Source organism: Panthera pardus, unplaced genomic scaffold, assembly GCF_024362965.1.
Source record: "Panthera pardus isolate Hobbes unplaced genomic scaffold, ASM2436296v1 HiC_scaffold_11, whole genome shotgun sequence".
NCBI classification, from domain to species: Eukaryota; Metazoa; Chordata; class Mammalia; order Carnivora; family Felidae; genus Panthera; species Panthera pardus.
The window spans coordinates 2,690,014-2,714,209 of NW_026526666.1; the positions used below are offsets into that span (position 1 = coordinate 2,690,014).

The 24,196-nt window shown below is 46.6% G+C and overlaps 2 protein-coding genes across 2 annotated transcripts; one reads left to right on the forward strand and one right to left on the reverse strand.

The window, feature by feature from the left end:
• The first annotated feature begins 606 nt into the window (after positions 1-606).
• LOC109257083 (histone H3.v1) lies at positions 607-24,088 on the forward strand. The gene is made up of 3 exons (XM_053889307.1): positions 607-1,297; positions 1,797-1,900; positions 23,604-24,088. Exons 1-3 carry the CDS (start codon positions 897-899, stop codon positions 24,020-24,022), a joined length of 924 nt encoding a protein of 307 aa, XP_053745282.1. The 5' UTR covers positions 607-896; the 3' UTR covers positions 24,023-24,088.
• On the reverse strand, positions 14,596-15,336 carry LOC109257094 (histone H4). Its single transcript, XM_019433075.2, has one exon. It carries the CDS (start codon positions 15,257-15,259, stop codon positions 14,948-14,950), a length of 312 nt encoding a protein of 103 aa, XP_019288620.1. The 5' UTR covers positions 15,260-15,336; the 3' UTR covers positions 14,596-14,947.
• Positions 24,089-24,196: the final 108 nt, after the last annotated feature.

Here is a 24,196-nt window from a genome sequence, read left to right on the forward strand (position 1 = left end):
TCTCTCGTAGATCTTACTTAGAACTTGAAGGCAGCGAGAGGAGCCAGAGCCCGTTGGGCGCAGCCACGGTCGACTGCGCTAGAAGTAGTACTGTTGGGTGGCCCCCGGGCTCCTCCCTCGGGAGTGGGTGCCAAGTACGCGACTCCCGGGCTCGCGAGGCCTTTACCCAACACACGTGCACCCCCCAGTCGGCAGGGGAGCTGGCAGCTTGCGGGAGTGTGGCGGCCCTGACCTTGGCTTAGCTGATCCGGCTGTCTCAAGTAAAAGTGAGGGGGCCGCCTTCGCAGCGGAGGGACAGGTCCCCGCTTGGGTTCCCGGAGGCGGGATCTTGCGCTCGGGAGGCGAGGGGGTGGGGTGAGACCGACAACTTTCCCATCCGAGAAGTACTGACGAGGCGGGAAAAGAAGATCCAATCACACCAACGAGGGGTCTCTTAGAAAGGGACAAGGCGCTTTGGGGGGCGGGGAGCAAACGGAAGAGTGAGGTGGAGTTGGGGAGCCCGCGAGGGAAGGAAGAGGGTGCTGCGCGGCAAAGGGGTAAAAGGGTCAGGGAGGAAGATTCGGACAGAGTTGAGCTCAAAAATGAGCCCCCCGCCCTCCTCCCTCCTCCCTCCTCCCTCCCCGCCCGCCGAAAAGGGGAAAAACAAGGTAGGAGAAAGACTTGGCGAACTGGAAAGTAGAAAGCGAGGCGGGTGGGCGGGGTAGGGAGGATTCTGCCCAGGCCAATGAGTGATGCCAGGGCGGGTGACGTCACAGCCAATGGACAGCCAGCGCGGGACTTTCAATTATCGCCCCGCCCGATCGGAAGAAGACGGTGCCTATAAAGAGTGAGGCGGCGGGCCGAGGTCCCGTTACTCTCGCTGCCGCTGCGCTGGTGAGTTGGTGTTTTGGTTCGCTATGGCCCGTACAAAGCAGACCGCCCGCAAGTCGACCGGCGGCAAGGCCCCGCGGAAGCAGCTGGCCACCAAGGCGGCCCGCAAGAGCGCGCCCGCCACGGGCGGCGTGAAGAAGCCGCACCGCTACCGGCCGGGCACCGTGGCCCTGCGGGAGATCCGGCGCTACCAGAAGTCCACCGAGCTGCTGATCCGCAAGCTGCCGTTCCAGCGGCTGGTGCGCGAGATCGCGCAGGACTTCAAGACGGACCTGCGCTTCCAGAGCTCGGCCGTGATGGCGCTGCAGGAGGCGAGCGAGGCCTACCTGGTGGGGCTGTTCGAGGACACGAACCTGTGCGCTATCCACGCCAAGCGCGTCACCATCATGCCCAAGGACATCCAGCTGGCTCGCCGCATCCGCGGGGAGCGGGCTTAAAGCGCGCGCTCGGCTCGAGGTTCCATCCCATCCAAAGGCTCTTTTCAGAGCCACCCACGACGGCACCTGAAAGAAGCTGTGCCACTCGTCTTCGCTCTCTCCCGGCCGACGCTCTCATACTCTACCACCTCCCCTGTACAAAGCAGACACCCCCCCCCCCCCACCCCACCCCGCGCGCGGATGAGGCACCAGAGCCGGGTAAAGCTGAGGGTCTCCTGGCAGGTAGCTCGTGGGGCCACGCGCCGAGTCCAGGGGCGTCCCGTCCTGTTTGTCGGCTCCCTTTTCGGGTGCGGCCAGGACCCCCACTTCGGCTTCTGTGGGGCGGGCATGCGTGCTCTCTTCCTGGGGTGTCCTTACGTGCCCCACGGTGACCCCGGGTTGTAAGCTGTCGGGACAGGAGACGAGGGGCCTTGGGCTCCAGGACCGGCCAAGACGACGAAGAGTCCCTAGGGAGCGGTCCGGACTCGGCTGGCCGGGCTTCTTCCCCAGCGGGAGCCGCGCTCCCGCGGCCTCCACACCCCCGCCGGAAGTGGCCCCCAGAGGCGCGGCGCTCCGGCTGGTGGGAGGGGGCAAATCCGCCACCCGCCACCTTGGTACCGCCAGGTTTCTGCTAGGTCGTTGTCGGGATTCCCAAACCCCGCCTGCACGTCGGGTGTCGGTAACGCCCAGGTTGCCCCGGGCAGCGGGACACTTAGCGGGTGCCATTCATCCCCTTCAGAGGTCTCGCGCTCTGCACTTTCTCACCCCGCCTTTCTCCCCCCGCCCCGCCCCGCCCTTTGTTTTGAATGCCAAGGAACCTTAAGGAAGAAGGTAGGATTGGGCAGCTCCGGGCAGGAACACACAGGACAAAGAGGGTCTGGCTTGTGTGGCCCAGCATTCAGCTCTGACAGTCCTATGGGTTTCGCTAAAACAGCGGCGGTGGGAAGATGGACCGGGATTCAAAGGCCTCCTCAACACGACACCACTCCCCGGGAGCTACGACTGGTCGGTATCCTTCCCTGCTCACGTCCACAGCAGGAGACTCGCGATTCTTCCAGGAGGACAACCTCACATGCAGAGACATTTGAGGAGTTTTGTGCAGGTACTTGAGTTATCCAGCGCGGGGGCGCTCAGTAGTTCAAGCTCTCGGGCGGCTGGAACCAAGGGAAGGCAGAGCACGCCCTGCTCCCTTCCCCTCCTTGCCCACGTCTGTCTGCCCCAGCATCTGTGCGGGCGGAGGCTTGAGTTTCTCTCCGAGGGGCCACTCTTATTACACCAGATGAAATGGAAGTCTTCACGCCTCTCGGGGTCTTAGAAATGAGTCTGTTTACCTAGAAGAGTGGGGCAGGACCTTGGGAAGCTGGCATTACACGAGCAAGAACTCAAACACTAGCAGCTATGTGCGTCTCAGATGACACCTCTTATCCTTGATCGTCGTTTATGTACACCCGGAAGAGACCAGAGTTGGTGGTTTCGTTCACACAGAGATTGGTGAAAATTCACTGAGGGGAACAGAAACAGGCAGAGATAACTTCTGAAAACTTTTGCCCTTTGCAAGGAGTGTGGGGAGGAAAGAAAGAGAGAGAGGAAGGAAGGAAGGAAGAAAACTTTTTCTGCTCCTGCCAGAGGGTCCCCAGTTTTCAGCCCCAGACTCAGAGATTTTCAGAATAGGCCCTGTGACCGGCTGAATTGTGTCTCTCCTCCTCCCCCCCCCCCCCCCCCCCCAGCAATTCCTGTGTTGAAGCTCTAACTCCTAGTACCTCAGAAGGTGACTGTATTTGGAGATAGGGCCTTTGAAGAGGCATTTAAGTTAAAATGTCATTAGGATGTCCTCTCATCCTATATGAGTAGTGTCTTTTTTATAAGAGATCAGGACACAGTTAGCACAGAGGGACGACCATAAGAGGACACAGTGAGAAGGCAGCCACCTGCAGGCTAAGGAGAGGCCTCAGAGGAAACCAAACCTGATGACATCTTGATCTTGGACTTCTTAACAAAAAAAAAATTTTTTTTTGTAAGTTTTTATTTATTTATTTTGAGAGAGAGAGAGAGCACCAGGGGCGGGGGTACAGAGAGAGAATCCCTAGCAGGCTCCATACAGCGCAGAGTCCAACGCGGGTCTCCAACCCACAAACGGTGAGATTATGACCTGAGCCAAAGTCTGGCACTTAACCAACTGAGCCACCCAGGTGCCCCTTGATCTTGGACTTCTAGCCTCTAGAGCTGGGAGCTGGGTAAATTTCTGTTGTTTAAGCCAGGCAGTCTGGTATCTTGTGAGGGCAGCCCTAGGAAATCAATACAGGCCCCATGGTCTCTGCCCGGGGCCTCATTCCCTGCTCAGACCAACAGTACGTGATGGGATCCCCTGTGACTTAGTTACAAGCAGAAGTAGCAGTGACTTGGAGCTCTGCAGGGATGACCCCTTTGCAGCCCGCGTCTCTTGTCCGTTGAAATTTGTTCCCAAAAGTGCAGCCTGAAGTCTTCAAAGGGAGAATTACGTTCCAGAGTGGCAGAGCCCTTAGTGGCTCAGCAGACCCCTGATTTCCATGCCGGAGCCCTTCCTCCTCAGGATCCCATGCCTCAAACTGATACTACGTCAGCTTCAACCAACCTAAAATACCAAAGATGCCCAAGACCTGCCCGTGGCCCTGAGATTTGAGAACAGCCTGCGGGCATCTGCCGTGGCTAAGGCAGTTCAGGGGTTCCTGGCTTAGTGGGAATGGCTATGATCTGCCTTCACCCCTCTCCTCGCGTTTCTACCCACGTGTGCTCCTCCCACCACAACAAGTGGAGCGCTCGCTCCCCAAATCCACGATTGCAGGGTGTGGAAGGAAAATAGGAAAGCAGAGGAGGAAGAGCACGGGGGAGTTAGGACCTGGCCCCTCACTGGTGCGGGACAGTGGTGGCCTTCCCTGGGTGGTCTTAACTGGTTTCCTGTCAAAGGTGAGCCCCTCAGAGGATGGACCTCGTCTGCATCACTAATCTGCCTTTCAGCGCTTCTACACAACAGCACGTCTGGGTCTTGACAGTCAAAGAGTGCTCCACTCAGCCTGACCGACTGACAGCCTGACATAATGAAAGGGCTTTCTGGGGTACAATCTGAGGCTCTCAGGGGTGGCTTGGGCAGCATCTCGGGCCCAGGAGTGGCTGCACAGACCCTGGAACCTGTGATGTTGCCTACAGATGTCAGTCCTTTCTGTCCTGTGTTAGCCTCAATATCACACTGCTTTACTTTAGCAGCCAAAGCACCTCTAGCCTCAACAAGTCTCCCGTCTGAACCCCAAAGGGAACTTTAGTGGCATTGTTTATACCCAGTCAGGAATAGAATAAAATCCATGTTCCTGTGACTGTAAAAGCCTACCCTCCTAGCAATCTTTCAAATCTTTCTGTTTGTTAGGAGAACAGCACAACCTGGGGACATCAATAGAAGAGAACAATTTATTTTTATTTTTTTTTTAAGTTTTTTTAAACGTTTATTTATATGAGAGAGAGAGAGATTGCAAGCGGGGCAGGGGGAGAGAGGAGAGGGGGACAGAATGTGAAGCAGGCTCCAGGCTCTGAGCTGTCAGCACAGATTTAAATCTGCCTTAGGGTAGTGGGGGACGGGTATGTGTGCATGGGTAGAGGTAAACGATGAGGTATGGCCCTGTTGACATTACCCTTTGCTTCCTTGGAAGAGGAGTTGGCCTCTGGGTTCACACCCTCTCCTGGTCCTCCTTATCCTTCTCCACGTCTGCACCTCCATCTCATGTCCTCCTCTATCTCTGCCAGGCCCATCAATATTCCTGGCCTTGGCTTTGTTTTCCCCTGCAACTCAAGTGAGATCATGGATTCCCTGCCTGCCATATCTCTGCCTCCCACAAGTGCTCCCAAGTTGGTATCTCCTGCTGAGCCCACCATCCTGAGCTCCACACCAACATTTCTAACTGCCTGGTGGCCAGGTCCTTCTAGATAGGTGCTTCTAACTCAGCATATTTCCAAAAGTGCATCATCTTGCTTCCCAAAGCTATTTTTCTCCTTCCATGTTCCCCATCTTACTGAAAGATACCTTCATCCCCCGGTCTGTTTAGGGCTAAGTTCCTTCTTCTTCCCCTCTGTCCAAATTTCATGAGTCACCAAATGTTATGACATCTACTTTCTGACTTTCAGTTCCATCACTCTTTCTGTATCCATCCATGGTCCCTTCGTTAACTGAGGCCCCACCCACCCTGATCTGGAAGATTAAGTGTCCACGCTAGACTCTCTGCCCTGCCACTAGGCTTCCTGTCTGTGTGAGAGCTGTCTCTTTTAAAGAACATTTTTTTTTGAGCCTGTCACTCTCATGCTTTAATTTTTTCCACCTCCTTCCTGTTCCCTTCAGGTTAAAATCCACCTTCTTCTGCATAGTAGTTCAGAGCAATGGAGGTTAATAACTAGTAGGGACTCTGCAGTTAGACAAACCCCAATTTGATGGGCTTGCCCCTATAACAGGTATGTGACTTTAGCAAGTAAATCTCTATAGGCCCCACATGTCCCATTTGTAAAAGGGACAATAGCACCTTGCTAATAGTGTTTTGGGAAATATTAAAAGTGATATTTCCTATAAAGGACCCAGCACCGTGTCTGGTTCAGAACAAACATTCAGTTAATTGTAGGTACGCTGTTAACCGTGATTAAATGGAAAAGATCCCAGGAAGAAGAAATAGACCTCTAGTTGGTGGTGTTTCTCAGAGCCTCCCTGGCTTTCTGGTGCTCTGCCAGCCAAACAAGTGGGTTCTAGCCCCATAGAACATCTGCAGTCCCCAAGTATACGATGTCTTCACACATTCCATTTCTTCTGTCTAGAATTTTTCTGTCCTCCCCCTTTTTGTAGCCCCAAAGAACCCCCACTCGTTCTTTAAGACCCAGCCTTATGTAGCCTCCCCTCCCCCTTCTCTTCGTCCTCACCTCTTTGGGCCCTCGTCTTTGCCTCTCCCTCTTACACCCCTTCCTTACACCCCTTCCTATACTGTACCCTCAACATGAGGCCAGCAGCATTCCTCAGGGGGAAGATCATCTGTTTTCTCTCTCTTTGGTCCCTGTGGCATTAGCACCCACACAGTGCCTGGCGTGCCACACGTGGTCAGGCAACGCTTGGCGAGGGGCCTGCTTCATCTGCCCTTTGACTCTTGCCTTATATGAGAGAATTGGGAACAAGAGGCTCTAGCTTTTAAGGTCCTTGCAGTCACAGATCAAGAGCAGGTCTGAACTGGATCTCCGCAAAGAACCTCCAGGGTCCTTGCGGGGGGTGTCCTGGAACATGGGAGCAGGAAACTGCCCACGGGCAGGGTGTCTGGAAAAACTGTTCCTGTGATAGTAACTGAGAAGAGTTCACTGAGATACTCCCCTAATCTCTTCCTCAAAGCAGATGATCTAGAGCAGAATGTCTGTCTTTATTTCCCCAAGACATCAGATTCAGCCCTGCTGATAGGATTTGTTTGAGATGTGATAGGAGAATGGGGGTGATCAGTGCAGAGAGAGTAGTGTACATAGCAGAAGTGGGTAGAGGAAGAAGGATGGCAGAGAAGGGATAGAAAATGAAGTGCAAGGTCCTTGCTGCTACCAACTGGGGCAGAGGCCTGAGTCCTTTGTGGTAGGACCAGGACTCCTACCCCTAACCAGGGAAAGTCTCCAGAGAGAAAAGACTGGGATCTCCATTTCCTCATGTGTAAAGCAGGATCATAATTGTACCCACTTCAGGAATGTTACAAGGATGAAAAGAGACCGTACAGTCCATACAAAATGCTTGGGACAGAGCCTTACATGTGGTCATTAATCAGTATTAATGATATCATTAACATTGACAATGTAAATATTAGTGGCATTAATGTCAATTGATGTAAGTCCAAGTTACAACCATGTCATAAAACATGAAATTGATGAATAATTTTAAATACATGATGAGCTTCTAGACTGTGTGGCCCAGGCAGTAATAATATCCAGGTTCCTAGATGGCTGATGGCTCATGTTTCACTCACCTCTCCTCTCATTCCATTTCACAATAACCCTGGGAGGCAAGAAGGGATTTTTTTTTTTTTTAAATTCCTGTTGAATAGTTGATGAAACATAACCTGGTGAAGGAAACACACCTGGGAATATGGGTCACCCAGCCAGAAAATAGCCTTGAACCTGAGTCTTGTATTTTGCTTTTCTTTTTGTAGTAGATTCAATTCTTCAGAAGAAAAAAGCAATACGTGTGATAATTACATACAGAGAGATACAATATCACTGTATCAGTAGCTCTGATTTCTGCTGACTTCAAGCCACAGTAAGATACAATTTTACAATACTACCTATTGCATATTCACACTCATCTAAAAATCAAAACCAGTTGTACAAAAGGATTTCCCCCCATCACGGGATGCACCCTGATATTTTCAATCTTATTCTGCTTCATTAATAAAAGATACTGGCTCCCATTTTCTTTTTTAATTTTTTTTTTTAACATTTATTTATTGTTGAGAGACAGAGAGAGATGGAGTGTGAGCAGGGAAGGGGCAGAGAGAGAGGGAGACACAGAATCTGAAGCAAGTTCCAGGCTCTGGGCTGTCAGCACAGAGCCCAATGTGGGGCTCAAACTCACGAACCATGAGATCATGACTGGAGCTGAAGTCAGACACTTAACCGACTGAGCCACCCAAGTGCCCCACTGGTTCCCATTTTCTAAATTGACTTTACCACCTGCTAATGGGTTATAACCTGCAACTGAAAACCACTTGCGATAGGGAAAATTACGAAGAACAAAGTAAAATCCCCACTCAGATGAAAAATTGTTCTTTTGTTGAGCAGGAGTCCCAGCACCTCTCAGACCTGGAAGCATGTGTATACACTTACAGAAATGGGAATCCGTTCTTCAGACCGCATAAGAGTACATGCACTAGAATGGAAGGCATGCTCTGGTAGGTGGCAGAAAAGGTGCAGATGAGTTCTCCGGAAGTTCAGAAGGAAAGGTCACTTCTAACCGCGGGTATCAGGGAACGCTTCCTGTAGGAGAACTCGGGCTGAGGTAGGGAGTCTAACCCAGGCAGGGGAAGCAGAAATAGGGAGAACTGTGCATGGTGGCTGGTCCACGGGGTGGGGCCAAGGCCAGGAATGGGAAATGACTTTTCAGTGGTGGGGACTTTGAGGCCAGCTTAATGGGAGTCTTTTTGGGGAGTCAGCGTGCCAAAGTGGGGGGGAGGTGCAGATTTTATTCTGTAAACAGTGTAGGAGAAAGGCTTACAAAAGAGGAAGCAAAATATTTAACATATGTAGAGATGCTCAGAAATATTAGTGATAAGAGAAAAGCAAATTAAAGCAATAGAAGATGTCACTCTACTCTGGATGCTCTGGGAAATATTGGAAAGTTGGATAACGCCAAGGCTTAGCAAGGATGGAGGGCCTAGATGGTCGGTGCCCTGCCGGTGGGGTACGGACAGATGAGGGCAGCCATTCTGAAAAGCAGCCTGGTGGCCAATTAAGGACACACATGCTAGAAACCAACAATTCTGTTTCTGGATATTTATTTGAAAAGTCTCACACAGGTCTATGAGGACACATGACAAGGATGATGGGACGTTAGAAACAATATGGGCATTCGTACTGGGAGAGTGGATGGAGAAAGTGCGGTGGATTCGCTCCATGGAGGACTGCAGCAGGAGGAAACACATAGGAAGGACACATAGGAAGGACAGACCTTTGGGGCTCAGTTGGTTGAGTGTCCAACTCTTGATTTCAGCTCAGATCATGATCCCTGCGTTGTGAGACAGAGTCTTGCATCGGGCTCCACACCCAGTGCGGAGTCTGCTTTAGATTCTCTCTCTGTCCCTCTGCTCCTCTCCCCTGCTCACACACTCTCTTCTTTCTCTAATTAAAAAAGGAAAAGGGACAGATCTTAAAAACATAGTTCTAAGGGAAATAAGATAATACATGGAATTTGATTTATGGGGTGCCTGAGTGGCTCAGTCGGTTAAGCATCCGACTTTGGCTCGGGTCATTATCTCATGGTTCAATGGTTCAAGCCCTGTGTTGGGCTCTGTGCTGACAGCTCAGAGCCTGGAGCCTGCTTCGGATTCTGTGTCTCCCTCTTTCTCTGCCCCTCCCCCATTCATGCTGTGTCTTTCAAAAATAAATAAAACACTAAAAAAATAATAAAAATAAATGGAATTTGACTTAAAACAATACTATTTATGTAAATTAAAAATACATTAGGGGCACCTGGGTGGCTCCATTGGTTAAGCAGCTGACTCTTGATTTCCTCTCAGGTCAGGATCTCATGATTTGTGAATTCGAGCTCTGCGTTGACAATGCAGATGCCTGCTTGGAATTCTCTCTCCCTCTTTCTCTGCCCCTCCCACCTCCCAAATTAATAAATAAACTTAAAAAAATACATTAATATATTTTGCAGTCATACATAGAAACAAAAAGAAACTTTAAACAGTAGTTTTCTCTGTGGAGTGAAGGGATGTTCAGGAAATGAGGATAAAAGAGAACAAGGGAGGGAAAGTTTTGATATTTTTGAATGTAGAAGATTGCCTGGGCCTGGATGGGGGAATGGACAGAAGGAGGTTGTTGTGGCAAAAAGTAATCAAAGATATCTCGAGACCGTCCTGCCTGAGTGACTATTGGAGGATCCTGCCATCTTCATAGGAACAGGCAGCCGGGGGCAGGGGTGGGGGGGTGCTGCTGAGGGGTTCACGTCAAGCCACACTGGGTCAGAGCTGTCACCAGGCAGTGGCAAGTGGCTGTGTCCTTCAGGCAGCTGGGAATGTAGATCTGGAGGTAGGTCTAGAGACCCAGCTGGATTCTCTCATCTGCCCTTAGGAGCTAGAGAAACACTTGGGAGTTCCTGGGAAGAGCTTCCAAAGAGATGGCCCGAAGGACAGGCCTCTTAGGAACATCTATACCAATGAGGGATCTGGTAGGAAATGGAAGCTGGCATAAAGTTTTGTCTCGAAACCAGAGGAAAAATATAATGAGAAAATTAGACCAGATGAGGTCCTTTCCATCATCCACATGGAATGGTTTCATTAAATGAATATGGCAAATGTATTCAAAGATCCTCCTATTATTTGCGATTTGAAAATTTTAAACAAATATTTTAGTGAGATTCAGGAGCACCAGGATGTATCAGAGAATCTAAGTTATTCAAGCAGCTTAAACATCAGTTTCTTGCTTTGAAAAATAAAGGTATTATTGACTTTGTGGGGTTGTTCTGAAGATTTGAAATGGTACATAGTAGGTATTCAATAGATGGGAACTATTATGCATTCTTTTATTTAAAAATTCAAATCAGGGGCGCCTGGGTGGCTCAGTCGGTTAAGCATCTGACTTCATCTCAGGTCATGATCTCAAGACTCATGAGTTTGAGCCCCACGTCGGGCTCTGTGTGGACAGCTCGGAGCCTGGAGCCTGTTTCGGATTGTGTGTCTCCCACTCTCTGCTCCTCCCCCACTCACACTCTTTCTCTCCTTCAAAAATAAACATTAAAAAAAAATTTTTTTTAAATTCAAATCAAAGAGAAGTATCTCAATTTAACCCAAATGCCCACTTCAAATTTAAGGGAACCAGGGGCTTCTGTGCCTCTTGTCCTCACCATCTCTTTTTCCGATCTTCCCCAGTCCTGCTGCCACCATTCTTGGCCAATGTCTCCATAGCTTACAACAGCCTCCTAACTGGTTTCAGTTTCTCATTCTCTGCTCCCTGCAATCCAGCTTGCACCCAAGAGTTCACCCTCAACTTGCTCAGAATCAACACAGATCTGCAAGCTTTATTCCATTGGGTCTAATCTCTGTCTGGTCTCAAGGTTCTCTAAGAGTCAGCTCTTTAGGGTATGCTTAGCTGTGGTATTGTGATGTATAATAAAAAATATATATTTGGTCTTTGTCCCAATTAATCTCTCTCTTTCATTCTATATTCTATATATATATATATATACTTCTGTATCAATCTGCCTCATTTTTATTAAAGGATGCACAGTTTTTCATTTAATGGATGTTTCTTTAAGGGTATTTATTTTTTTTTAGAGAGCGCACCAGCAGGGGAGAGGGGCAGAAAGAGAGTGAGAGAGAGTATCCCAAGTAGGCTCCGCACTGATGAGGGGCTCGATCCCATAAACCGTGAGATCATGACCTGAGTGGAAATCAAGAGTCAGACACTTAACCGACTGAGCCACCCAGGTGCCCCCATTTAATGGATGCTTTTTAATTTATTTACTCAGATTCATGTTAATGGATATTTAGGTGTTTTCCAGATTTTTACCACTAGAAACACAACTGCAATTTATTATCCTTGTGCATATAACTTGGGGGTACATTTTTCAGTAATTTTGATGGCTATTGCTAAATTGTCTTCCAAAAGTTTTGGTACAACCGGCTTCGGACATCAGCAAACTTAAATTTGGCCAGGTTGTTATTTGGGTCTGACTCTCATAGTCCCTCTCGAACATCAGGATGAGAACAAAGTTAGATGCTTCCTGATCTTGCAAACTTTCTTTCTTAAAGTAGCAGGTCCTCTCCAGCCGACCAGGGCTAAACTGTGAGCTTATGAGTAAGTTTTCCTCCGCCAGGTTTTGATTTTGGGTTTCTGTTTCTTTCGTTGAGAATCTTTTTCCTTTCTGCTCTTTCTTTGCTACTTTGTTTTTGTGTCTAATGTTTGAGACATTATTACTATATTTGGTCTTATTGCATTGTGAAGCAGTGGAAAATGAAGGATGTCAACAGGATGTCCTCTTCGGCCCTTTCTCACCCCATTCCAGGCGGGTCCTTGGCTCTGTAGGCTCAGAAATTTCATTTTCTTGTTAGCCTGGGTAGGTGGGCTCTGAGGACCTAGATCCCACTGACAAGACTCTCAAGGGACAAATGCATAAACCCTAATAATAATTGTTATTATTAATAGGTAGTAGCATTTATTGAGTCAAAGTGCTGCTTTATAAATATGAATACATGTTATCCACATAAAACCCTCACACAGTAGGTGTTCTTTTCCTTTTAAAAGCTACTGAGAAAGAAAATGAGCTTCAGAGATTAAGGGATTTCCCACGGTTTCACTGTTAGTAAATGGTGAAGTTCAGATCCTACCCTGAATTGTCTGGCTCTGGAAATCATTCTCTTAATCTCCAATAAGAAACATGATTCGTTCCTTAGCTCCCTGCAGGCAATTCTATACCAAAAGCCAAACTACGGCCAAGAAGTTGGGGAAGAGCATGGAGACAGATGAGCTCAGTGGCTGCCATTACTCAGCCAGGATACTGTCTCACTGTAAAGGCTGCCTTGTTGCAGGAACTGGATATGCTCACTAGAGTCAGGTTACCACCTGCCCTGGAGGGTACCTGGATGGTCCCAACCCCACGGTTGTGTCTCCTCCCACCCCCCTTGTTTCCAATCTGCCTCCAATCAGCCCTCTTCCGTAATATAGTTGTGGTAAGAAATTACTTTGCCATAATCATGGCTTCCTACTCTACTACCAGACAAGCAATCCCAGAGGTCACTGAACAGAAAGCCTCATAGGCCCAATGAAGACAAATATATCAAACCACACAGACAATTGAAACTAACAGATAAAACAAGAAGGAGGGGGAAAGTGATGGAGGAGGTTAACACGCTTAGAAGAGGGTGCAGTGATGGTGGAAACACCACTTGGCGTCCAACCCTGGACTTACACAATCTTCTGTCGTGCCTCTGTCTGCAGCACCAGTCTTCTGTACTGGGGCTACACTTAAAAGGTTGACAGCTGAGGACAGGCAAGGAGGCTTACCGGATGGAAGGTGCCTGAAGCTAATTTATGCTCCCAAGATCAGTGAGATAAGGGGCAAGTACGCCTGGCCATAGTTGTGATTCACCAATAACCTGTAGAATAGCTATGGATTTCTCTGTGTGTATGCATGCAGAGGACACATTGGGCCATATCAGGAATTACCAACAGATGGCTGATTTAAGGTTTGAATACTGGGTACCTCATGTACCTCATGAATATTCAACATGGTGTGTATTATTAGGTCTTTCTACTCGTTCCTATATCTATGTTTACCACACATGCTCTACTTAAGTTATGTATTTAGTGAAAAAAGATAAAATGGGAACAAGGATCACTATTAAAATCACTGCAAAGAAGGTGCGTCATTAATAGGTAAAGGATGATATATTAGAGAAACTTAAGAAAAAAACATCCATTGGTTACAAAATTCAATATTAAAAATGCAAACCAATAATATTTAGGAAAACAAGCTGACTAGTTTTCGTTCATATATCTTCTATGTTTGCCTCAGATGCTTTGAAGAAATAAGCTGTTTTACTTTTTTCCTCCTGTAATATTTTGTACTACAGAAAATTTGCTAGGCTCATTCACCTAGTGTTTTTCTTTTCCCCTTCAAAGAAAGCAAAATGTAACATTTTGGGAAACAATTTAATTAGGGCCATATCTACTCAGATTTAAATACTTTAGTTTCATTTAAAGAAACTATGTTATGTAGACCAATGGTTCTCAAACTGGGTATCATAATCACCTGAAGGATTTGTTAAAACACAAATTGCTAGATCTTACCCCCTAGAATTTTTCACTGAATAGATCTGGGGTGGATCCAAGATTTTGCATTTCTAACAAGAAAAAGACACACCTGAATGAACTGTTTCTTGAAGACTTGCTTCCATGATGTTATAGTTTGATCAGCTTTTGTAGAAGCTGACATCTGTATTTTTGCAATGTTTTCACTGAAAGACAGTTGTCTTCCCACATCCTTGACTCAAACTGTCCCTTGAATATAGCATTGAAAAAAAAGCACACTCAGCAGATAATACGCCAAACTTGCTTTTAGAAACTGCAGTAGTGATCTCATCTGTTCTAATAACCTGGATTTCTCTTGATTTTAAATGCTCTTGCACCTTTTGAAGTGAGAATTCAGACTACAAAACATCGTCCATTGTGAAGAGGGCCCTTCAGCCATCTAGCCCACACCCTCTTGTAGAGGTAGGAAGTGAAACCCAAAATAGAGAATTGAGACTCAACACCACGGGGGGGGGGGGGGGGGGGGGCAAAGGCCACCTCTAGATTGCAAACCATTGGGCTGCCCCCTCTCCCACTTCTCCGAAGCAAATGTCGTGAGCTGGATAGCTAGTTCTTACCTTCCGCAGCCCAGCCCACCGATCACAATACAGCGCACCCAAAAGCAAACAGAAAACATTGCTTAGATCTGGAGTACAAGACCTTTTAAAATGAATCAAAAAATGGAGCAAGCACATGAAAGGCAGTTTTTCGTGAACGACTTGGGTTTTTTATTTTCTAACGTTTATTCATTTTTGAGACAGAGCATGAACGGGGGAGGGGCAGAGAGAGAAGGAGACACAGAATCTGAAACAGGCTCCAGGCTCCGAGCTGTCAGCACAGAGCTCGATGCGGGGCTTGAACTCACAGACCGCGAGATCACGATGTGAGCCGAAGTCGGCCGCCCAACCGACTGAGCCACCCAGGCGCCCCACGACTTCGGTTTTCAGAGCTGTTAACACTTCACGAATGCCTACCTCTCACGAACTTCCCAAAACCTGACTCTAGCCCAACTCCCAAAAACAAAGTTACCAAAGTTCTACCCGAGCGTCCAGCTCTTCCGAAGACCAGATGGTTGGCCCTAAAAAGGGCCGTTGGCAGGATGGATGCAGGAAAGAAGCGGCATCTTAGCCTCCGAAACCATACAGGGTGCGTCCCTGTCGCTTCAGGGCATACACTACGTCCATAGCCGTGACCGTCTTGCGCTTGGCGTGCTCAGTGTAGGTGACTGCATCCCGAATAACGTTTTCCAGGAAAACCTTCAGCACGCCCCGGGTCTCCTCGTAGATGAGACCGGAGATCCGCTTGACTCCTCCACGCCGGGCAAGGCGCCGAATTGCCGGCTTCGTGATCCCTTGGATGTTGTCTCTCAAAACTTTGCGGTGGCGCTTGGCACCCCCCTTGCCCAAGCCTTTGCCGCCCTTTCCCCTCCCCGACATAGCGAGAATCAAGCTGGAGACACAACCTTCGGTGAGAGTAGGGCGGCTTTACCCCCTAATATAACAGAGCACCGGACCAGATTGAGAACAGAAGGCGAGAGGCGGGAAGCCCGCCCTAAATTGTCCCCGCCCGCTCCGCATTGCGTCATTTCTTCTCTGCTAATTTCCTACCCGTTCTTCCGCCCGCTGCACCGCTCCCTCTAATGGCAAGTGGACTCTTAGTTTAAAAAAAAATCTCCCGGCCATAGTCCTTGGGAGAATACAGATCCATCCAACGTGAGGCGTCCGGATGCCGCAGCCGTTTTCGCTTCTCCCTCCATTTGTGGATTCCCCCAGGGTGTAAAATTTAGGCTAAGGGGAAAGGTCTTTCTGGCGTGAGAAGACCAGAGAAAGACCAAATGGAGTCCAGAGACGGGAAGAAGAGGGCGCCAGCGCCTGGTCTGATCCCGACTAGAGGGTCACAGGCTTGTGAGGCATGGTTACATAAAACAGCAACAAAAGCAGTTCCGATCATTTGGCGCACCTGGAAGGTGATGTCAAGAGCAGCCGCTCCTGGGCTGTATGTGGAGGGGGGAAGAGGGAGATCGCCTTAATTTCGGAGTCTAGTCTGTTTTGTTGATATGGGGCATGGAATTTCACCTCACCCAGGTCAGATCCTAGGAGAATTGGTCTTAGAATATTTGCAAGCCTTCTCAAGGAAGTCAGTGAGTGCAACGCACTGTCATTCAAAGCTCTGGCGAAAGAAGCAATATATACAGAAAGAAGACTCCGTTTCCACAGATCCTCTGAAATCAACCCTTGCTTTCAGCCAGAAATCAGTGACCCAACTGTGTGCCCCTTGAGGAGCCAGCAAAGTTGGATGAATTGGTTTTCTCAAGGGGAAATCTCCTTTTTGAAAGTCCTTACCAGAAACTGCCCTATGAAATTGACAGGGGTCCTTTACTGAAAGCATGTTCCTTACTTTACCAGGGCCTTCTTTTGGAGAATCTATCAGAAGATGTGGTTTCTGCATCAGAAAGAATTGTCCTTTTTTTTTTTCTAAAGGATGTTTATTATCTAAGAAATGTTTGTTTATTTATTTATTTATTTATATATTTATTTTCAGTTTATTTTGAGAGAGGGAGTGCACAAGCGCCAGCGGTGCACGGGCAGAGAGAGGGAGAGAGAGAATCCCAGGCGGGCTTAGCATTGTCAGCGCAGAGCTGGAAGGGGTATTCCATCTCATCAATCTGGAGATCATGACCTGAGCCAAGATGACTGAGCCACCCAGGCGCCCCTATCTTAGGAAATCTTATATATATGCCCCTTTTTAGCTCTCTTCTGGCTCCAACTACCTTCTATATGCTAATGAGTCCCAGTACTGTATCTTTATCAGACTTCTAGGCCCAAGGCATATAGATCCTCCTGGTTGTTCTTTAGTCATTTTAAACTCAGAAATCTCAAAATGATTAAACTTCAAAGCTCGAAGGTGTGACTGTGATGGGGACTGAGGGAATTCATTTTCCTTCTTCCCCAGCCATACACTTTGTTCTCTGCTCATTGAATGGGTTCACCAGGCATCGCTTGTCTAAACCAACACCCTGGGATTCACAATAGATGTTGGTTACAAAAATGAAAGGAATGTTGAGAAAGAAGATACATTTTTAAAATAGCCTTTTTTCTTTATTTTTTTACAGACAGGCTGTATATTAGTTGAGTTGTGAGCATTCAATTCTAATTTTCCCCATAAATCAAGGATAGCGTCATGCTAATATCTGCAGCCTGAACATTAAAAAGAAACAAAACAGGGGCGCCTGGGTGGCTCAGTGGGTTAACCATCCGACTTCGGCTCAGGTCATGATCCCGAGCATAGTTCCTGAGTTTGAGCCCGACATCAGGCTCTGTGCTGACAGCTCAGAGCCTGGAGCCTGCTTCAGATTCTGTATCTCCCTCTCTCTGCCCCTCCCTTGCTCATGCTCTGTCTTTCTCTCGAACATAAAATAAAACATTAAAAAAATTTTTTTTAATAAAAACAAAACAAGTCATTTCTGTTGAAAATAAATAAATATAACCTTTAAAATTCTTGCACTATGTAGCTTAAATCTCATGAGACTGGTTAATGGAATAAAAATACTTTTCATCTGTATAGCTTTAGAATACTGTGAACATTCCTTGAATCTACTGCATTCCATTGGGATGTGTTGCATTGGAAAAACCAGACATGGTATAAACTTCCTTCTCCCTCTTAGAGTCTGTGGCTGGACTAGGAATTAAGCTCATTGAAGACTGATCAAAAAGGAAAAAAAAGCATACAGATTTTAATATTTTTATGTGTACACAGGAGTCTTCAGAAGGAAAATGAAGACCTGAAAAGGCTGTGAGGCCCAGAAGGTTATACATACTTCTAAAAACAAGGAACAATAAAATCTGGGAATATGACCAGACAGAGGGGCTTGGGCTACAGACAGTAAGTTGTGGGACAGTGACTGGGAAATATATGGCAGAAACTAATGGTATCTTCTGAACCGCTTCAAACTGAAATCTGCTGTAGAGGAGGCAAAATTTACCTCTTCCCTCTTAGAGTTTTTGGCTGGGCCTGATGATTGATGGAAGACAGATTAACAGGAGAAAAGCATACAAACATATTTACTGTAAGTTTTACTTGACATGGGAGCTCTCATGAGGAAATGAAGATCCAAAGAAGCAGTTAGAGTTGACTGCTTGTGTATTGAATTGGACAGAGAGTAGTAAATCATGCAAATGTCACAAGGTGAAAGTGCTTTGGCTACCGCAGTTCATGGAGGAAAAAGAACGAGGAAGATCAGGGTTAGTTTAACAAGGTTTGTTTGTGCAGATTTCTCTTGGCTTCAACTCCCTGTCCTTGGTGAAAACAATGTTGTTTTCCTCCTGGCCTATGGAAGACCTCGTCCATGGGGGCGGTGGGGGCGGGGGGGGGGGGGGAATCTCCTGTTTTCAGGAAGGAAATGGAGGTCAGAGAACTTCTCGCACCTGCTGTTTTTCAAGTGCCTTCAGCTCAAAATAATCAATATGCCAGAGTGACATAATTTAGGGGTGGCATATTCTGTCACTGATGGGGTTCGGGACATGCTGCCCCAAAACATGGCACATTAATATTGAATATTCTAAGTCAGAGAAATTTTGAGAAAAGGACATAAGCAGGAAGGTCACTCTGACCCTTCCCCAAAGCCCTCTTCCCTAAAACAGGTCATAAAAGCCTCTTGTGTCTTCTCTATATGATTAGAGGGATAGATAAGGAAGAAAGGAGCATCTTTATCTCTAAAGACAAAGGGACATACAGAAGAATCTTAACAGGCCTTGCTGCTTCCTCTGGTGTATTAAACTTATTTCACACTCTGTAACCTACTGTATTTCTACATGAGTGCCCACCGTTCATCACACCTAGCGTAAAAATATTCAGGTCTGTTTCTTTAGGTCTTCATTTCCTTATGAAGTTTCCTGTGTCACATAAAACCTACGTTAAATAAAACTGTGTGCTCTTCTCCTGTTATTCTGTATTTGTTGGTTTGACTTTCAGACTCAGCCAGGGACCCTAAGAGGACTAAGGAAAACTTTTTCCTCCCCTATGCTACCCTTCACTGTATAGTATAAGCAGTAATATTAAGGTAAAAAGGGGAAGTGATTTTTTTTCATGTTTATTATTTTTTTTAATTTTTAAAAAATGTTTATATATTTTTGAGATAGAGACAGAGTATGAGCGGGGAGGGGCAGAGAGAGAGGGAGACACAGAATCAGAAGCAGGCTCCAGGCTCCAAGCTGTCAGCACAGTGCCCAACGAGGGGCTCAACTCATGGACAATGAGATCATGACCTGAGCCAAAAAGTCAGATGCTCAACCGACTGAGCCACCCAGGCGCCCCAAAAAAGTGTGGGGGGAGTTTTTATCCAATGAGCAAGATGTTGAAGGAATGAGTTTATCTCAGAATGGGATAAGGAAAGAAGCTCAAAATCCCGTGGCTTCTGAATTTGGTCCAGGGCTACTGACCTCTTAAGATGAAAGAAAATCATTTCACTCATATGTCGAATTTAAAAAACAAGCAAACGTACAAAGAGGGGCACCTGGGTGGCTCAGTCAGGTAAGCGCCGACTCTTGGTTTTAGCTCAGGTCATGATCTCACTGTTCATGGGTTTGAGCCTCAAACCAGACTCCATGCTGCTGGTGTGGGGCCTGCTTGTGATTCTCCCTCTCCCTCTCTCTCTCTCTCTGCCCCTTGCCTGCTCTCATGCGCATGCGAGCACACACACACCACTCACTCTCTCTCTCTCAGAATAAACTTTAAAAAAAGAGGTACAAAGAGAAAAAAAAGAGACAAACCAAAAACAGACCCCTACCTATTTCCTGGAAATCAGAACATACTGTTGGTTTCCAGAGAGGAGGTGGGTGAGGGGTGGGTGATAGGTGAGAGGGATTAGTACATTTGTCTTGATAAGCACTGAGTAATATATGGAATTGTTGAATCACTATATTGTGTACCTGAAGCTAATATAACATTGTATGTTAAGTACACTGGACTTAAAATTAAAAACTAAAAATCAGGGGCGCCTGGGTGGCTCAGTCAGTTGAGCGTCTAACTTCTGCTCAGGTGGCGATCTGGCGGTTTGTGGGTTTGAGCTCTCTGCTGTCAGCCTGTCAGCACAGAGCCTGCTTTGATTCCTCTGTCCCCCTCTCTCTCTGCCCCTCCCCCACTTGTGCTTGCTTTCAAATTAAATAAATAAAATAAAATAAAAAATTTTTAAAAACATGAAAGGAAATCAGGCACATGGCCTACCCAACCCACAAACCAAAGATTCAGTCTCATCTTGGGGGTATTTGAACCCGTGGGGGTACTTGTAGTCGAAGACTAAACACAAACTGGCTTCCCAGAACATGTAGTTAAAATTTTTTTTAAATGTTTCTTTATTTTTGAGAGAGAAACAGAGCTCAAGCAGGGGAGGGGCAGAGAGAGAGGGAGACACAGAATCAGAAGCAGGTTCCAGGCTCTGAGCTGTGAGCACAGAGCCCGATGCGAGTCTGGAACTCAGGAACAGCGAGATCATGACCTGAGCTGAAGCTGGACACTTAACTGACTGAGCCACCCAGATGCCCCAGGAACGTGTATTTTAATTTAGTCCATTACTTTTGTACTAAAAACAAACACATGCACACACAAAACGTTATATTTTTCTTTTACATGTTTATTTCCTGTGGCAAATTTTAGGCTTCTTATGCTATTTCCCCTCTCTCAGTACTACATAATGAAACTTCAGGGCTCAATCTGGAAACTGCAGATTCTTATTATTTCTAGTGAAAGAAACTTCAGAGGTATCAGTAGGAGAAAAAGAATCTCCATTTCCCCACAGCTACAGCAAAGCACGGGTTCTTCTGGCTCGTCAATTTACTTCTGATAGAGTAGTGTGTTGAGAACACTCACAGCAATCACCCCTTCAAGGTCCTTCTACCCAGACCTACCTTCTACTCTGACATGAGACAGATTAACAGAGAAAATAAAATTTAATTTGGTATGTACAGGGAAGTCACGCAGACCATCTATGATGGTAGCTCTCATCCTGAAGCAGGCCTTCCATCTAAATTCTCAGGGGCATCTGGGTGGCTCAGGCAGTTAAGCCTCCAGACTTCAGCTCAGGTCATGATCTCAGGGTTTGTGAGTTTGAGCCCCGCGTCAGGGAGAGCCTGCTTGGGGTTCTCTCTCTTTCTCTCTCTCTCTCTCTCTCTCTCTCTGCCCTGCCCCGCCCCCACCCTCTGCCACTTCTTCTCCCTCTCAAAACTAAGCATTTTTTAAATTAAAAAAAAATTGTTTTAAATAAATTTTCAGGTAAACAGTTTTTCCTGAATCTGCTGGGTTTTGATCACTTTTTAACTTGAAATAATCTTCATGCCAAAGTGGCCCATCTTGGAGTGGTCTGCCTTTGGCATCTGTAAATAACAGATTGTTCTATTCTGAGAAATGCCAGAGGAAGAGGTTTGGAATTTTCTGATTCTCTGTATTATAAAGAGAAAATACACCCCATGACTATTGGATTCTATATGAATATACATTGTAGGGGAGCAAAATTTTGCTACCTCCAAATATGTTTCTTTGGTATGTGGATTATTTTAGGCCGATTATTTTTAAGAAGCAGAAGACTCAAGAAGTTTTTCTTTTTGCCTCCCTCCTAACTGCGTAAGAGAATTTAGATAGAGGACCTGCTCTAGGAGGGGAGCTATCACCATAGAGAACTACTGTATAATATGAACTAGGTGTTACAGATAGGGAAGAACTTAACAAAGTCTAGTTGCTAAAATCCCTTTCTATGCTCCATTGTTTCTCTCTGGCCCAGCAAACATTTGTTTACCAAACGTTTACTCATGTTCATCTTCTTGTAATGGTCTTCCTTCCGTTTGCAGTCCCAGACCTCAACCCCCTTGTTAGCTATCGATGGCACATAAGCCTGAACTGCCTGGGGGGCCTCACATTCTTCTATGATTTTCTCCTGTTAATCTGTCTCATGTCAATTTAATTCTTAGACCAGCCAAAAAACCTTGAGGGGTAGGGCAAAGTTTTTCCTCCCTAACAACAGCTTGAGAAACTTTTTCTTATTTAAATGAACACCATGGCCAAGAGTACATAGATTGAAAAAGAACACTGCAAAGAAATGTTGACACTTGTGTAGGCTGCTTTGGGCTGTCATCCAAGACTCCCCCCCGCCCCCCCCCCCCTTGGTAGTTTCCTCTTCTGATGGGAATAGTTTAGTGGAGAAGTTTGAGAAACATTGAGTCATTTGATTGCATGATGGGAAAATTCTTCATTGCTTTAAGATGTACCCCAAGGCTGATGAAACTGGAAATCCACTATAATTCCATTATTTTCCTTTAGAATATTATGCAGGCCTTGTTACTTGTCCAGGACAAGCCATAATTTCTCTGAGACTCAGTTTCCTTATCTGTAAAATGAGGAAAGTAACATCTACTTTACAGAGTTGGGATTAAATGAAGTAGTGTATGCAGAAGAATTTTTAAATACCAAGTAGTGCTCTCTCTGTGTTAGTCATTATCACAAACTGGCCACAGGAAGGGGTAACAGTTGTTCATATCAGTTAACACTTTTGCAAGACATCTTAGGTCTCCCTAGAGCAGATTGTGCTGCTGATGGGAACTCTTGTAGATACAAAGTTTCTAAGTTATTTAGTGTTCAGGAAATCGCCTCAAAATCACTTGCCCCTAGCAGGAAGATGGTAATTCATATTGACACCATAAAGTAAGTTTTAAACTTCTTGGGCTTGATTTTGTTCACAGGTGTGAGTTACTAAAGGTTTGGATGCAAGGCTTTTTCAATAGAATAAACATACGATTAAAATTTTTATATTAAGTATTCACCAATTTAAGCATTGGTAACCTTACATCACTTGTTTCATGACATGCAGTTTTCCAAGCAATGCTACAAAGCATATGAAACAACTGAAAAGCAGAGGATCTTCGATTTCTCTATAGAGAATAAAAAAGATGAAACCTTCAGGTGAAACTTTTAGATGAAACTACTTAATTGAAGGAAACCTGTTAGTAACTCCGTAATCAACAAGTAATTTGTTTACTTTGAAACTTTATTTTAGTTTTTAATCTGACCGACCAGCAAATTGACTATTTAGAAACTATTCACCATTATAAAGGAGAAAATAACGTTTCTCGTTTTATATTCCCTGATTTAGACGCGTTTCGTCTCTTGGACCTAATTGGCCATTGAGGGGAGGGAGGCGCGTTCCAAGGTGAAAAGGTTAAAGAAAGGGGGAAGGCTCAAGGCTCTTCTACACTGCAAGTCGGTGGTGATCAGCACAGGGCTTCGGCGTAGTTCCGAAGTTGGGTAAAGGTAAATTCAGTGTTTGGTTCTTTCAACTGCATATTGTTTTGTTGAGTCCCAGTCATACTGTAATGCAACTAACGCGCTTAGCAGAGGGTGAGGCGCAAAATGTTAGCTGTGGTATTGGAGTTACAGTAACAACTAGAAATGTAGACTGAAACCTAGTTCATGGGAAGGCACGCTTTTATTTCGAAGGAATCTGAATCCCAAGCTTGCAAAAACACTTTCAGAACTGCTCTTACAAAAGTGACATCAATTTAAAGGAAAGGCCTAAAAAAAAAAAAAAATCTGTGACCGATAAAATTACAGAAAAGTACGGAAAGATGAAGTAATAAGGGAAAGAGATTAGCATTATAATCTTCTACCCGAGTAAAAAAAGGATTGAAATCTAGCCAATGAGATCACAAGTCTGGAAGTTCTTAACCGTTCTGGTCCAATCAAGAGGAGGCTACGTCTATAAATATGACTGCCTAGTACTTCTTGGATAAAGCCAGTAAGGCACCATGGCCCGCACAAAGCAGACCGCCCGCAAGTCGACCGGCGGCAAGGCCCCGCGGAAGCAGCTGGCCACCAAGGCGGCCCGCAAGAGCGCGCCCGCCACGGGCGGCGTGAAGAAGCCGCACCGCTACCGGCCCGGCACCGTGGCCCTGCGGGAGATCCGGCGCTACCAGAAGTCCACCGAGCTGCTGATCCGTAAGCTGCCGTTCCAGCGGCTGGTGCGCGAGATCGCGCAGGACTTCAAGACGGACCTGCGCTTCCAGAGCTCGGCCGTGATGGCGCTGCAGGAGGCGAGCGAGGCCTACCTGGTGGGGCTGTTCGAGGACACGAACCTGTGCGCCATCCACGCCAAGCGCGTCACCATCATGCCCAAGGACATCCAGCTGGCTCGCCGTATCCGCGGGGAGCGGGCTTAAGGCCTGTGCTTTTAAGTGGACCACCTAACGGCTCTTTTCAGAGCCACCCATGTTTTCACGAGGAGTAGCTGTATCGCCTATCTCACCTAGCGTGGGTGTACTGTTGTGCTCTGGGTAGAGGAACGAGGGGAAACTCGCACGTGGTGGGTAGGAAGATCACAATGTCTGAACTTT

What these genes read in the sequence shown, in the direction of transcription:
- LOC109257094 (XM_019433075.2), bottom strand. Translation starts at nt 15,259, where the DNA reads ATGTCGGGGAGGGGAAAGGGCGGCAAAGGCTTGGGCAAGGGGGGTGCC.
- LOC109257083 (XM_053889307.1), top strand. Translation starts at nt 897, where the DNA reads ATGGCCCGTACAAAGCAGACCGCCCGCAAGTCGACCGGCGGCAAGGCC. An exon ending in GCTCGCCGCATCCGCGGGGA is followed by an intron (nt 1,298 to 1,796) that starts GCGGGCTTAAAG and finishes CTTCTTCCCCAG; the next exon opens with CGGGAGCCGCGCTCCCGCGG. An exon ending in ATCCGCCACCCGCCACCTTG is followed by an intron (nt 1,901 to 23,603) that starts GTACCGCCAGGT and finishes GATAAAGCCAGT; the next exon opens with AAGGCACCATGGCCCGCACA.